Source organism: Oenanthe melanoleuca, chromosome 6, assembly GCF_029582105.1.
Source record: "Oenanthe melanoleuca isolate GR-GAL-2019-014 chromosome 6, OMel1.0, whole genome shotgun sequence".
Lineage (NCBI taxonomy): Eukaryota > Metazoa > Chordata > Aves > Passeriformes > Muscicapidae > Oenanthe > Oenanthe melanoleuca.
In genome coordinates, this window is record NC_079340.1 from 5,759,390 (window position 1) to 5,774,501 (window position 15,112).

The 15,112-nt window shown below is 41.0% G+C and overlaps 1 protein-coding gene across 2 annotated transcripts; it reads right to left on the bottom strand.

Moving 5' to 3' along the window:
* Positions 1–528: 528 nt before the first annotated feature.
* On the bottom strand, positions 529–14,803 carry NRBF2 (nuclear receptor binding factor 2). 2 transcript variants are annotated; one of them, XM_056494735.1, is made up of 4 exons: positions 14,622–14,803; positions 4,409–4,493; positions 2,977–3,017; positions 529–2,073 (listed from the first exon to the last, which is right to left on the bottom strand). In XM_056494735.1, the coding sequence occupies exons 1-4, from the start codon at positions 14,673–14,675 to the stop codon at positions 1,357–1,359; spliced, it is 897 nt and encodes a 298-aa protein (XP_056350710.1). In that variant the 5' UTR covers positions 14,676–14,803; the 3' UTR covers positions 529–1,356. The 2 variants fall into 2 exon arrangements, with proteins under 2 accessions (XP_056350710.1, XP_056350711.1); XM_056494736.1 differs by lacking the exons at positions 2,977–3,017; positions 14,622–14,803 and having other exon boundaries at positions 4,409–4,488.
* Positions 14,804–15,112: the final 309 nt, after the last annotated feature.

A 15,112-nucleotide genomic window follows, 5' to 3' on the forward strand; every position in this document is an offset into this window, starting at 1 on the left:
AAGAAAAATGCACTCTCAGAAAGCACATTTAACATCACAAGTATAACTTAAAATGGCATAGCTTGCAATACTGAACACTTCACTAATCAGAAATAGCAGAAGGTAATTAATTCCTCCACTATATACTGGAACCTCTTGGGAAAGCCCTGGCTGGGCTCCAGGGCAGCGACTGAGCCATGCTGGAAGGGACGAGTGTGAGGAGGTTGCATGGCTCTGCTCAGACCCAGCATCCTCAAACAGTGTGCACAGTCCTGCTCAGACCCAGCACCCTCAGCACTGTTCCCACAGCTCCTGCTGGCCTGCACCCCAGCAAATCCATGAAGCTGATGCTCCAGCACTCTGCAGGGCTGAAACCCAGCTGTCAGCCAGGTCACTCCACAGGTGGGCAAGGCCCTCTGAATTCATCCCAGCTTTCTTGAATTTGCTGGATGATGAACATGGAACTCAGCTGTACATGTATCCTAACGCTTAGTAGAAGTCTTAATTTATTCTTATACTTAGCAACATTTGTACAGATGTAACAGACAGTGTCAAAACACCGGGCTTTTATTTTCCTATCCTTTTTGAATCAGGTTAAGCTGTAAACAATTTCTTTTTCAATCAAATACTGCCAGCTAGAATTACTCCATTCATGCATCACTGAAAACAAAAAGGGTATTTCACCTTAAGTATAGATTTTTCTTTTTAAACCACGTCACTTTATACAGAAACCAATAGCTAGACTCAATGCACCCTGATTAGTTATGTAAACAGATACCTGCCCCACCCCCAGAAAACCCACATTGACAAAAAGAATAAGTTGGTTCCTTCATAGAATGGAAATTAAAATCTCTCCTGACTTGAGGTTAATGTGGTCAGGAATACACAGTGTGGCACATAAATCCATCTAGGAGGTGTATTAAGTTGCACTGTATCTGAATTAACAAAGTTATGCATAATGAAATGCACAGTTTAAATTCATGCTAGAAAGCATTTATCAATATGAAGTGGCAGCCGACTGGCAACCATAACAGTTAGGTTCTGCGCCATGATTTACGGCATTATAGATAACTATTACTTATGGCATACTTAAAAACCCTGAAGGATTGTGTTATTTGAAACATTCTCCAGGCAGTCATTTGGTTTAAAATACTGGGAGAAAGACTCAAGAGCTCACCATGTTATACCAACTATGGTACCTTTAACTTACATGAAGTAAATCAGATATGACGTGTATTTCACAGTAAGAAAGTTGCTTAATGCCTTTTCTCCAACAGTAGGATTGTGGTAAATGTTTCTGCCCTCAGATCACCACTGTCTTGGTGGCTTTCCCTTTTCTGAAGTTTGGGTAACTACACTGAGCACTTTTCCTGGGTTTTAACTATTCATCAGTCCTTTCAGTATATCGTCAGAGAGTTCCAGTAGGGGGAGTTCAGGGGACGGGATGTCCAGGGGAGGAAGACTGGGTATTGGAATGTCCTTTGCCTTCCCAGCAGTTGTTGCAAACTTCTGCCAAGTTGCAGCTGAAGAAGCAGATTCTGAGTGCTGCTGTAGACCCCACAACTCTGACTTCTCGACAAAGTCAGTGTCTACATCCAACTCCTTGTCTACTGGAGATTTTTGTAGTCTAGCTCTTTCTGCTTTTAACTGCTTATTCTCTCTCCTTAACCTCTCATTTTCAGCTACAAGAGATTCTATGAGCTGCTTCAAATCTGCAATTTTGGTTGCTTGCTCTTCTATTATTGTTTTGTCATCTTTTGGTGCTTTACTCCCAATACATGCTTCCACTGGCTCCTTTTTTTTCTGAAGCAGAAATAAAAGTGTATCTGGGTCCCTGTCAAAGACACCCCGAATATCCTGTGAATGTTTCTCTGTGGAAGAGCGGTATTTCTGAGCAACAGGAACCAGTATGTTTTGATCATCAGAGTCTTCACCAGATGGCTTGTAAGAAGTCTGAAGATGTGCAATTGCTTCCTTGTCAGCACTCTGCTGGGCTTTCAGCTTTTCCTCCCTCTTTGCCCTTTTCCATCTCTCCTGGATGAGCAGTAACTGTTTCATATGACTGTCCCTTTGTAATTCCAGTGATAGCTGAGCCTGAGTAAGAACAAGATTAAATAATTTAGTTGGTGATTCCTAATCCCACCCACATATTCACACACACTGAATTACATGTGTGTAAATATTTACATAAACAGCATCACCACACGCCAGAGGGGGGGAGCTTTTGTTATTCAGACATTAAATCCAACAGGAAGTGCTCTCTGCTTGTACAGTGCAACAGATTCAGATATGTCAAATTTAGCATAACTACTAGTCTTTTTGTTTGTATAACCACTAACCAGGCTACAATACCTCTGGGCAGAGGCACCCAGAGTTTAACTGACCTATGACCAACACCAAGAATGAAGAGGTTCACTTGGCATGCACAGCCCCACTCTGATTTTACAATGCTAACTTTTTGTATGGTTCTATGATGGTATCTGTGTAGACATATCAATAACACCCAAAATGAAGCAGCAAATTGCTCCAAGGTCAGGTATGGTCCCAAGTGATTCAGCCATATTTAATGAAGGAAGTGGCACAGCAGTTATTAACTCACCTGGGTGAATGACCATTTTTCTACATGAATGACCCATTAGAGCAAAGACAGGTGTCTGATCTCCAAGGGTTATTTGATTTCATAATATTGGCTAAATTCAAAGCCTGCTGGTACAGAGGTCCTGAGCAGACCACACTACTACATCTATGGATAAACTTGTACAATGAATAAAAAAAAAGTGTCAGGGCTGTTGTTCTAGAGATGCTCCACATGAACTTGGAAAAACTCTCTATGAAGATTACTATTACCACACTTGTGAAACTCCTGGTGCAGTTGCCAAGGGTTCAGAAAATTTTGCAGAGGCTAATGCCCAGGAGGGGTGTGATCAGACACAATGGGACACAGGGGCACCCCACGGGGCTGTGGCTGTTCTGGCATCTGCCACGCTCTGGTCTCACCTGCTCCGACTGGGTCAGCTTCATTGCATCTGTAAGGTACCCTGCGGGACAGAACATCCATCAGCACTTATGGCACGGCTGAAAAACCTGAACGCTTCCAGAAAAGCTAAGAAAAGCCTTCAGACCTGTGTGCTCAATCCCCACATAAAGGCAGCAGTCTAGAGGAAAGTATTTACCAAGTTACAGTGGCTGGAAACACCTGCTGTTTTTCAGAAGTCTGAAAACATTACTGTAAGACCTTGTAATACAAACTACACCCTTCCTATGGTATCCTGTTGGCTTGGGTCACTCCAGTTTGTTTTTAGAACAGCAGCAATTTCCAGAAAAGCTCTGAGCATATCTTACTAGTGCTGAAAATGACAACATATGAAAAATTCTCAACCAAATTTAGAATGATGCAAGACAATGGCATAGAACCACCAGACAAAGAAAAGCAAGAAATATCCACTGTATTTTTGGGTTTTGTCTTGGCATATGAAGTGAAAGGAAACAAAAAGTATGCATTTTAGAATGTAAGTGCAATTCCTCATCACTCTAAGTATTCATAAATACCAAAGAAACTATTAAGTTTCTCACCTTATGGGGTTTTCTAGTTTTTCCATTCATTTATGAATGGAGTGAAAATGCCTGGTTTCTAGATTACCATGTTGAGAGCAGCCACTTACTTTGTCTCCACACAAGCCCTGTCACTGAAAATGTCCTACTTGTTGCACCAGTTCAGACCTCCTTTCTTATTCTGCCAAGTAGCTGCACACTGTCAGAGAGCTGAGGGACTCCAACACAAAAAATTAAGCAGGACTATTTAAATGGACAGATAAATGCACAAGATCTCACAGGGGACAGACTGTCCCTGCAGTGTCGAGGTCTGTGATGCAATCTGCTGTTTTGCTTGAGTTCTGGGAAGCTCATCACCTGTTCTTAGCTGCCTTGATACAGACATTAGGAAAGGGAAGTTTTGTAAGCAAACACTTGTCCTTCACCACTGTGACCTCGCCTATGAAAGCAGTAAAGAAAATGCAAAGTATACAGTGAAACTGGCTTAGAGCAGGTACACAACTTCAGCCTGTGCATACCACAAGGCCTTGGCTTCATTTTCAGTCACAAACTGCCTTCACAGTGATAATCATCCCCAATTAAAACAGTTTTGGAAATGTCTGACTTTAGCTGCTCATATGAGGAAAAAAATTCAAATGGATTCTTGATGTGGACTGAAAAACAAACCCATATTTTAAAAATAAAAATTCTGCAAGTAACTAGACATTCTACTTACAGCAGAACCATTAAGGCCAACTCCTGGCCCTATGCAGGACACCCTAAGAATGACATCTGCCTGAGACATTGTCCAGACACTTCTTGAACTCAAGACAGGCTTGGTGCATACAAATCTAGAAACTGATTTTAACAGCTAAAATGTGAGAAATAACCTACTCACCAGCAGCTTTTCTGTGACAAGAAATTGCTTCTTCATATTTCCCTGCTGCCAACAAGCGGTCTGCTTTTCTGCTTTGCTGGTGAGCCTTAAAATTCAGAAAAAAACATTACATCAATGAGGGTTAATGGACAAATAGTTATACCTGTCTTAAAAACAACCAGTATATCTGAAAAACCTGTACTGATTTCAGTTCTCAGGCTTTTAGTTTCAGATCTTCACTCTTTGTAATTACAAAGCTTATGATTACAATTACAAGCTTTGTAATTGAACTTTTTCAATACTACCTTACAAGTCTATTCTGGTAAGAACTGAAGTTTGTTAATGCAGCAAAACTGTTGCGTACACAACAAAATACTTTTGAAGCTGCTCCTCAGAAAGCAAATGTTCTCCTTTCTAGGCAGGTACTTACCATAGTGATGTAAAAAGAACATTAGGCCAAAAGAAGTTATGAGAAATTTTAAGCATTTTGGACCAATTTGCCTGGCAGAATGCAAGATATTTGAATTGTTTTATTATACCTTACAGCTGATTCGACATTTTCTGCTGCCCCATGCTCAAGACGTTTTGCCTCTTGGGTGAATAATTTGCTTTTTTTTGTCTGCAGCTTACAAAAATTAATGGCAGCAGCAAAGCCACAGTAAAAAATATCAAAGTCAGGTTGCTGCTGTACAACAGTTAAATCTGTACTAGTAAACCACAAATCTATACCAGTAAACCACTAATGTAAACAACCAACACAGACTAAGGTTGCTGCTGAAAGCAAGCATTTGATGCAAGTATTTGCATATGCTCAGTGAGAAACTATTGTATAGCCAGCACTGCAACATTCATGAAAGCAAGTCTTCTTTGTCATTACTACAAGGCATTGATTTTATGGCCCTTCCTCCAAAACAAGCTGTGTAATGTGAAAGGCTACAAGTGCTAGGTGGTGAGACTGTCAGTTACACACACGGTTCAGGACTGCTTTACTACATGCTGAGCTTGAAGTAAACAGACATCAGGTACTGATACTTACATGGTACTGATATTAACATCCATTTAAAATACAAGTCCCAAAATGCAAGTCAGTTTGTCATTTTTGTCTGACAAGCGGAGTTATGTCCTACAGTATTATAGGAAGTCCAGAGTTCTACCAGAATCTTAACAGCTCTGACATCACAGAAGAGAATGACTTGTAGAGAAAACACCTGTTTGGCCAACAGCTGTCATTAAGCAATCTCTGGAAGTTACATCACTCCATGAAGACATTTGACTTTCCTAAAACTGATTTCATGCGCTAATATGGTATGTACTTAAAAAACCTAAAACACAACTCCTTGATTCTTCACAAGAAATATTCTTTGTTGTATTCTTCTTCCTCACCTTCATTGAATTCTCAGAACATTGTCAGCATTTCCCACTTCTTCTACCCTTAGGTTAAATAGTCTTAGCAGGGGAAGAGTTTTTCTATTGGAAAATCATCTGTTTTATGGCCTTTTTCCATGGACTCCTACAAATGACATATGCCAGAAAGATAACTTATTTCCCGTTGCTAAGAACAAACAGTATAAGCACAGATAGAGCCATGTCCTTGGTTATTCCCTGGCAGCTTGTCCCATTACAAATTAGTTATGTCATGACATAAAAATACCTGAGCTAGTTCTCTGCAAAACAATTTTTCAGTAAATTAGTATTGATACAGCTGCTTCTGCAAACTGCATGGGCAGGTCTAAAAAAAACAGGGAAAGAGGAAACAGAATAGCCAGAGACAGAAGAGCTAAGAAAGCAATTCAACAAGTCAGAGGACAAGTTCCATTTACTAGTTTCTACATATAAGAATTTGAGTCCCATTGTTTTCAAAGATTATTAATGTGTGTTTTAAATAGCTGGAGTATGATCTTATTCAAATCCCTTAAGCATATGCAGAACATCTGAGCACATTTAGTTCTTATTTGATTGAGCAATTATTTCCATTCTCAATTAACTTCCAGTGAAGCTGAAAGGAGTCTGAAGAAGTTGGGCTGAAATCTGAATAAAATTAGGAAAACAACAGTCCATAGATGCTGGCTAAACCAAAATCTAGGGTCCTCTGATGACAAGGTCACAATGCCTTTCTTGCTCTTACATCAAAATATACATGTCAGCGCCTACTCTGATGCAACAGATTTCCCAATGGAAACAACAGGAGCCATACCAGAAAAATATCAGTTTTAAGCACAGCCCTGTGTAAGAAAACTAGCTGTTGTGCAGTCAGTCATGGGCAAGGAATTCCTATTTTTCTATCTTTTCCTGACAGGTTGACAAGAAAATACTTGCTCATTTATTCTAACCTGTGTTTATTCCAATTAGTTGATTGTGGAAGGACCAAGGAATTTCTTCTGCTTTCACAGTAGCTTATTTATCAGCAAACAATTTGAAGAAAGTAGTAGTGCTGTTTCCTAGCATTAAGTGATGAAGCTGCAACAGAAGTAGATGCTTACTAGCCATTATCATGGATGAGCTTCTACATCTTGTCTACTCCGATGGTTTAGTCTTAGTTACATTCAGCCATGCAGCTTCCAACCACTGTTAGCGTATCTATTTTGAACTCAGAGTGGTCTGTATCCCATTATAAAACTGGCAATGGAAGAACTCATCCTCTGTCCTAAAGAGAAGATTACTCTCAAATTTATCCCTGGTCTGATGTCATGCTAGAGGAGAGTATTTACACAACAGTGCTGGAGTTGTAATGCTGGTTCCCAGCAGATTCAAGCAGGATTGCTTTGACTTTGGTCTCACTGCTGTGATTACAGAAACACCTGCTGCTTGACTGTGGTGGGTTTATAGATCTGATTTTTCTTTTCTACTTGCGGTGCTGGAAATTAATGTAGGATGGAGTGTAAGAATAATTATAATTTATTAACAAGCTATAGAATTGAGAAGGGGAAGCAGGTTGACAACTACTCTCAAATGTCCCTCCCAACCCTGATGAGCAGGAATTGCCAGCAGGCAACTGGACAAGTGTAACAACTTGACTCTTGTAAGAGTAAGCAAGTGTGAGTAAAGGACGGCCAAGCTAAAAAGTTTCCTCACCCTGCTCCAATATATTTGGTACTCGAGAGATTTGTGTAAGCCTTACTGCATGACTTGAAGCATTCTGAACTAACTGCAGAAGGTAAGGTAGATGTTTTCCCACACACTTTCTAAATGTAGTTGAGATGCTGGGAGATGACATCTGCTTTAGTAAGTTTGTACTGCTATTCTAGGGAAGTGTTCTTATTTGATCTTTCCACCTCACTAGCCCAAATCATTACCTATGTAATCTCCGAACAGCAGAATAAACCCCAATCAAACCTCTAGAACAGCAATGAGAGTCTCCTCTTTACCTTCAGCTTTCTTTAACCAAAATTTAATGCTTCATTTCTTTGTTGGTTTTTTCCCCCACTACAGACTAAATAATGATGTGACTGTAGGCTGTGAGAAATAAAGCTATAAGGCCCACTTGCCAGATTTATTATTGCTCCCTCAAAGGAAAAAATATCAATGGTTTCTTTCTGGACATAGCACACTGTTACAACTTAAAGGACTACCACAATATGATTCTGGCTTAGGTTGCAGGGATAAGAAGGGAAAGCTGCTACTCTTCCCATACAATTCTAGTTGATGTCTAGCTATTGTGGAAAGGAGCATAACAGAAAAAAACCTGTTTGATTCAACAGTATTTTCCAAAGGCAGATGTAGTAGTACTCATATGCAAATAGAGTAGGCCTAGTGTCCTCTCCCAAGAGCAGTCATTTGCAACAGTGGTCCTGTAGCAGAGACAAGCATGTTTTGTTTTTCTCTGTTCCACTAATGGGAACAGCTCTTCACTGGACAAAGCCTTGCATAAGATGTTAAGCATACAGCCTTCTTTGTATATTACAAAGGACTCACCAGAAAATGATGTATTTTAATGGGATTATGGAGCACAGATAACAGCACTTTACTTAAAATGATAAAGGCAGGAAAAACACAGCTGCTAAAATGGTAGGTCCTGATAAAAGTGCAAAGAAGTTTCTGTTTGTAAATGTTTTAAGTGAAACCACAGTTTGATGTTGCTATCATCTATTTCATGTTATGGACTGTGCATACCAGTTATTCTTGCCAGAAAATATTAATACCTGTGCTCTCCTACTGCTGAAAACAAGGAGGAAAGGGGTTTTTGAGAGATGAGGGATCTATTTTAGGATTTGTTTCCTTAAGGGATATAGGTCTGATTTCTATTTTGAACAGTCAAAGTGCACACTGCATTGCTTCTCTATTATCCAGAAGAGTGCTGTTTTCCATGTGCATGTTTACAGCAGCACCCACAAAGGTGGGATAAGGTGATGCACCATGGTTCTTCCCACCCACACTCACTGTCAGAGGCTACACTGACAGAAGCCTCTTTCAAACCCCTTCTTACCAGGAAATGGTGAATTTAGAAAGGTTTGAATGTGCATGTCCTCATATGCAGTGAAAAAATGTAATGAAGAGAGAATACAAGTACAAAACCTGATATGAGAGGTCCAAGAATAAACTATGGCCATCCATTTATTTTAAAAACTGCAACCTTGATCAGGGTGACAATGGAAAATGCTTGTATTTACTGGCAGTTGCATTAAAAGTAAAAATAATAAAGAATTGTACTGTAACTTATGCTAAATAATGAGAATAAATTTGCAGTAAAACTGAAGAAATGGTAATGGTGTGGCTTTACCAAGAGAAGCAAGCCCCCATTTTTAAATACTTGTATTCTATAGAGGAAGACGATTAAAGATCAACCAAAAAATGGCAGAATCCATTGTGGCTGTTCAACCAAGACCACTAGTTGCATGTTAGCTCAATTTTCTGTTTATGAAAGCCTGTAGCAAGGATGACAGAACAGTGTCTCAACTATGTAAATGATAGGTTAATGTACCTATAGAGCAAAGGAAATATGTGACACTATCATGAGAATATTAATGTTGAGAATACAGACTCCTCACTCACTTTGTGTTGAATTGTAAAGATGTTAAAGTTTAACTTGCATGTAAGCAGTAGTATTAGACTTTAAATATAGGGGCAGACAAGCAACCAGTTGTTTAGGCAACCCCCATTAATTGACTGAATAGCTCTAATTGACTACATGTGTGTTCCCAACATATTTCAAGTTTCAGATAAAATTAGTTCCTCACCATGCAAAAGTAATTAAAAGATCTGGAATGAACCCAACTTGCATTCATACTGCTCAAGTTAGTTGGACTCTTCAAAACACCACACAGGCAGAGCTGCAACCCTTTCCCTGGTCACCTGCACCTTCATTAAGGTGTTGTCTCCCTTTACCCACCACATAATCAAACCAAGCTCATTCAGTTCCTTTTCATCCACTTAGCATGATAAAAGCACTAAATGCTACAACTTGTTTTTCAGAGCCATTTTTAGACTCACAGAATGAATTAGGTTGGAAAAGACAGTGAGATTGAGTTCAATCTATGACTGAATACCACTGTGTCAACTAGAACATAGCACTGAGGCTATCAAAAGCTTTGTCTAGTCTTTCCTTATCCAGGGATGGTGACTCCATCACCTCCCCCTGTAGGCATTTTGTGTGCCTACAGTTCTCAGCTGCCTCTGCAACGTTCTTCTTATCCCCGTATGTATAATGTGTCACAACTGGTGCTACACAAGTCTTACTAACTGGAGGTTACAAGCTAAGCAAGAACCGTTCCATTGCCCTGATAAACAAAACCAGTTTAGGCTTCTGTATGTAGCCCTAAACCACAAGGCTCAAGCTGTTACAGCAACTGAGCTATCTCTCAATAGGAGCATCTGAACTATTACAACAAACTGTCCAGTAAACAAGCTTCCAAGAGCAACAGTTTCAAAATAAGTGGGGCAGAAAGGCTTCAGCTGTGCATTCAGTCTGTCTCACCAAGCTTCTCTGAGATGGCTTCATTTGGGCCTTTAAACTGCAGGTCATGCTTACTCAGAGCTGAACTCTGTGGCCTGATGACAGGCATATAATGCCAATGTGACACAACAGAAAGGCACTACTGGTAGGTACACAAACAGCACAGATACAGTGAGGAAATAATAGCTGTCAACCACCCATCACTTAGCTAATTATGTTCTTGACTGGGAGCTGCTGCAAGTTGTTTTATGTGCCACAAGGAATAGTTTTGTGTTGTGCTTTTACAGCAGTTATATGCCTGCACACAACATGGTCAAACTTTTCCAAGGTGGCTATTAAGCTATTATTCATCTGGCTGATCAGCTGAGTATCTGAAGTACCTCCAGTCACTTTACTCAGATATGCTGCTGTGTCTATGGATTTACACCCTTCGGTTCTCCCACCACTATGGTAAAAACAGACTTTGTGTTACGCATGTCTATTGAGTGATATGTCCCTTTTTGTTACCTTACAAGCTTGTTGTCTCTAATTTGAGTTCCGAATTGAGTGCATCTGCCTTTGTTTTGGTTTCGTTTTACACTAGAAGACCAAGTACAGCAGCTGTCAGGTCAAGACTGAAAAAAAAAAAATCAAAGAAAACAAGTGGGGTTCCATGGATGTTTCTGTAGATTAACATAATATTCCTGGTTTTCCAATGAAAATAACAGACGTGCATTAAGTCTCAAACACATCAGCATGTGTGGTTTAAATTCTTTGGTCTCCAGTATAAACTTTCATAGGTGTTTTCTATTTTCTCTTCTTTCACTTCCATATCACATATTGATTCTGCTTGTCTTTTGCCTTTGTGTGTATGTAGTATTACCTCACTTTGAAATAATTTGTTAAAGTAAACCATTGATTGGCTTGCACTGGAATGGTTGCTATCAATGTCTAGCAGCATTAATATTAAAACCTTTCATTATATAAGATTCTTGGAATACACATTTTGCGCTATTTTCACTCCAGCTATTGGTCTACGCTTTCTGGTTTTCACTTAAACAGCACCTCTTCAAGCTGGGTCCTTTATGCTTCAGGAAACTTAGAGGTGATAGATATTCACCAGATTTTGGACTGTATTTTATTACAAACCGTATAAATACTACTACTTTGCAGGAAGAATACAAGGTAGAGGTGGTATGGCTCCTTAGCTACTAGACAATTCTGAGTTGTTATAGTAGAATCTGCAGAATTATGAAGTCCTGGGTGTCAAACTCTGTTTAAGGAGCAATTTCTAGTCTCTTCCTGAGGTTAATACTATTTGCCTCACTTTTACTGTGTTACTTTCAAGCTTCTGACAGTCAGCAGCATGTGACTGTGCTTCTTGACTTGTAACTTTTGCTCCTACACCTAAGGGTAGAATTATATCTGGATATGGGATCGAAATTCTTTGCCTAAATCATACAGCAGTAGGAATTGCCCCTATGGTAAGCCGCAGAGGGAAGCTCTCAAGATGCTCTGTAAAAACATGTAGTGTTACTAAAACACTTATCTTCATGCTTCTACAGTGTGAAAATAATGTTGAGATTTTTTTGGGTCTGGATTATGCATGAAATAAGTAATCAGCTGGGCTAGGTACCTGCTATATGGCTGTCTGCTGGTACAGGGACTGCACTTAGTTCATGCTGATTTTAAGTTCTATCGCATAACCTAAAATTTTTATTTGTGAGGCTGAAGAAGACTCAGTTCCAAAAAGGTAAAATATTATTTTAGGGAAATGTATCTTTCAGAAATCTCAGAAAAATAGCATAATTAAGGCCAGGAGAATATAAAATATGGCATTAAATTGTAAGGGGTGGAATGTGGGTTGATTTTTTGTTGTTGTTGTTTTTTTGGTTTGGTGGTTTTTTGTTTTGTTTTTGTTTGTTTGGGTTTGAGGTCAGATCAACTGGCCAGGGAAATGAGGACTTTATCCTTGCTTTCCAGTAACTAAGACTAGATGCTCCAATTCACAATGAACAATTTTTACAAGACAAAACAAGATTCAAGTACTGTGGTAAGTTCTAATGAAAAGTCTTAGCTGATGAAAAATCAGTTTTGTGAAAATTGGCAAGCCGTGATATATTGGGAGAGAGAAAGTATCTTGTATTTAAGCCATTGATAGCAATTAAATAAGACTAATGATTATTGTATCCAAAAATCACTTTGTAGTTTAGGTGTTGGCTGATTTGGTGGCTTTGGTTGGCTTTCCTTTTTTTTTTTGGTAGCTTTATTTTCCTCATTAGCATCTTTGGGAAAAGTTGTGCTTTTCCAGTTCACAGGAACTATATTTAGGTAAGAGAAGAAGTTTATGGGAAAAGAGTGTGCAACAGGTAACACTGGATAGTATCAAAAACTTAAATGAACATTCTTATTTTGGAAGTTGGCACCTTCTCTGAATGCTGCTGTCAATCTAAAGCTCTATAGCAGAGAGGGGCTGTGAACAGAAGAGCTTTGCAAAACTTTAGTTATTCCTTCCTGTTCACATCCTTGTAAAAATGTAGGCAAGTTCCAACCATGACACTGTACCCATTCAACCCTCTTACCATGAGGAGTTTCCATGATGCTTGACACAACCTGAATGGATGTGTCACTTTTCTGTATATGATGATCCATTACTATATTGCACAGCAATTTCAAGAAAGCTTGGGACACTCAGGGAGTAGGAACATATTCACAGGCAAATTCATAATTTTGTGTATGAAAGTGTGTAAAGCGACTCTTTTTCCTGTATCATCCATTACAAAGAGGTGTCTTGACCTTATTGTCAGCCTGGAGCTAGACAGGCATGGTAACTGCACGCTCCTACTGTGGTCGCAAGATTATAAGCCAGGCTTTAGTCACAGTCATGTCACTCCTACAATCCTTCTAAGTGGTCTCAGTAAGAAATACTACTGACTGGTGATATTGCCAAAAAAGTTGCTACTTTCAGACATTTACTAGTGAATATACAATTATAATTTTCTCTTTAGAATCTTACGCACCAGACCTACTTTTATAAAGGTTTTTACAATGTCTGTGAAATAGCTACAGTTTAGCCCTCCTGCATTATCATGCCTTAAGTTTTCTTGACTTTGACCTCATGATATCAACAGTTTACAAGAGATTTCCTGCTGTTTCTTATTTCAGTTAGTCTTTCAGTAGACAGAGTAAAGAGTGAGATAGTGTGATGATAATGTACCCGGAATGGGTCTGCATCATTGCACAATCTACAGATCTAGAAAGACCATCTTCCTACTACACTGTCAGCCCTAATTCCATTGGTAGTCTGCAATGACAGTTATTATAAATCTTTCTGAAACTAGGGAAAGCAATCCAGAAATACCTGACTGATTCTGTAGGCAAGGATTTGTCAGGGTTGATGCCATCCCAGCATAAATAAGATTTGATTAAAACCTAAACTGACACAAGTCTCTGAGGTGTGCATGGCAATGTCTAAACAATTCCCAGATCAAACTCATTCCTGGAAGCAATACAGCCGTATTTTCAGTGTGCTGCCTCTGTTTAACTGGACTGCTGGACCAAAGCTTGTTTTCTAAGGGAACGCTCTGTGTATCACCACATACCCAAGACACAGCCTGGGTAAAATCCGCAAGGTAGCAGAGAATTAACTCTTCTTGACCTAGATCTTGTCTATGGCACAGAGACCCAAAGGTCTGATTAGCTTTTGTGAAGAAGCATTTTTTAGACCATCTGTGTTTCAGTTCGGGTTCCTTATAAATTTAGTTTAAGCAGAGCAATTACTGATTTAAGGTTTTAAAACATTTCATCTTCTGAAATTAAAAGAAGCACTTAGCCAGTAGTGGGCCCTGACGAGCCTCCAAAACTCTTGAAACTCTCATGGATATGGCCTGTTTCATCTAGACCTTTCCTCTAGAGGCTTCCTTCCTGAACTTCCTTGTCCCTCGCCTTTGCAACGCGAAAGCACACACCTCTCCAATCTAAACAAGCCGCGACAGGCACCCCAGGGTGGTTCCCCACCCGCCGCGCTCCCGGGATGGAGCAGCGCTGTCCTCGGCGGGGCCGATGCAAGCGCAGCCCCCTCCCTCCCCGGAGCCGCCTCCGGCCCGGGACGGCCGCTGGGCCCCGCTCCCGTCCGGGCAGGGCCTGACACGAGACGTGAACAGGTGTTTGGGGCGGCGGAGAAAGAGGGGCGGCGGAGAAAGAGGGGCGGCAAAATTCAGGTTCAGGTTGCGCCTCTCCGCCTGGTTACCTCCTGGGGGTAGGAGCCGAGGAGTGTCACCCTCTCCCCGCTGTCTGAACGGCGTGAGCAGCGGCGGCACCGGCTGACCCGACGCGCCGCCCTTCCCCTCCACTCCCCGCGCTCACCAGGTTGAGGGGCCCCTCCATCACTTCCATGGGCGGCGGGGGCTGCGGGCACATGGGCGAGGGGCACTCGCCGGTGCACCGGCCCGGCCCGGAGCGTCCTGGCCCCAGCGCGGGGTGTAAACACGGCGACCGCTTCCGCCCTGCGCGCGAGAGCCGGACGCCGCCTCGCGAGACTACGGAACCGCGTCGCCGGGGCAACGGGCGCCGGCGCGCCTCGGGCCCTGGCGGCAGAAAGGCGTGTCTGTGAGGAAGTCGGGAATAGAGAAGAATTTGTTCATCGTTCCCGTAAGGGTGTGCCAGTCAGCGAGGCTGCAGATAAAGAAAAACATCACCTTCCTTTCTTCTTGGAGTAGTTAAGCCCTAAAATGGTGAAGAAAAAACGGAGAGAGAAGGAAATCTTGGAATCATAGGGTATGTTGAGTTGGAAGGGACCCATCAGGATCATCAAATCTATTTCCTGGCCCTGTACAGGACACCCTGCGAATCACACC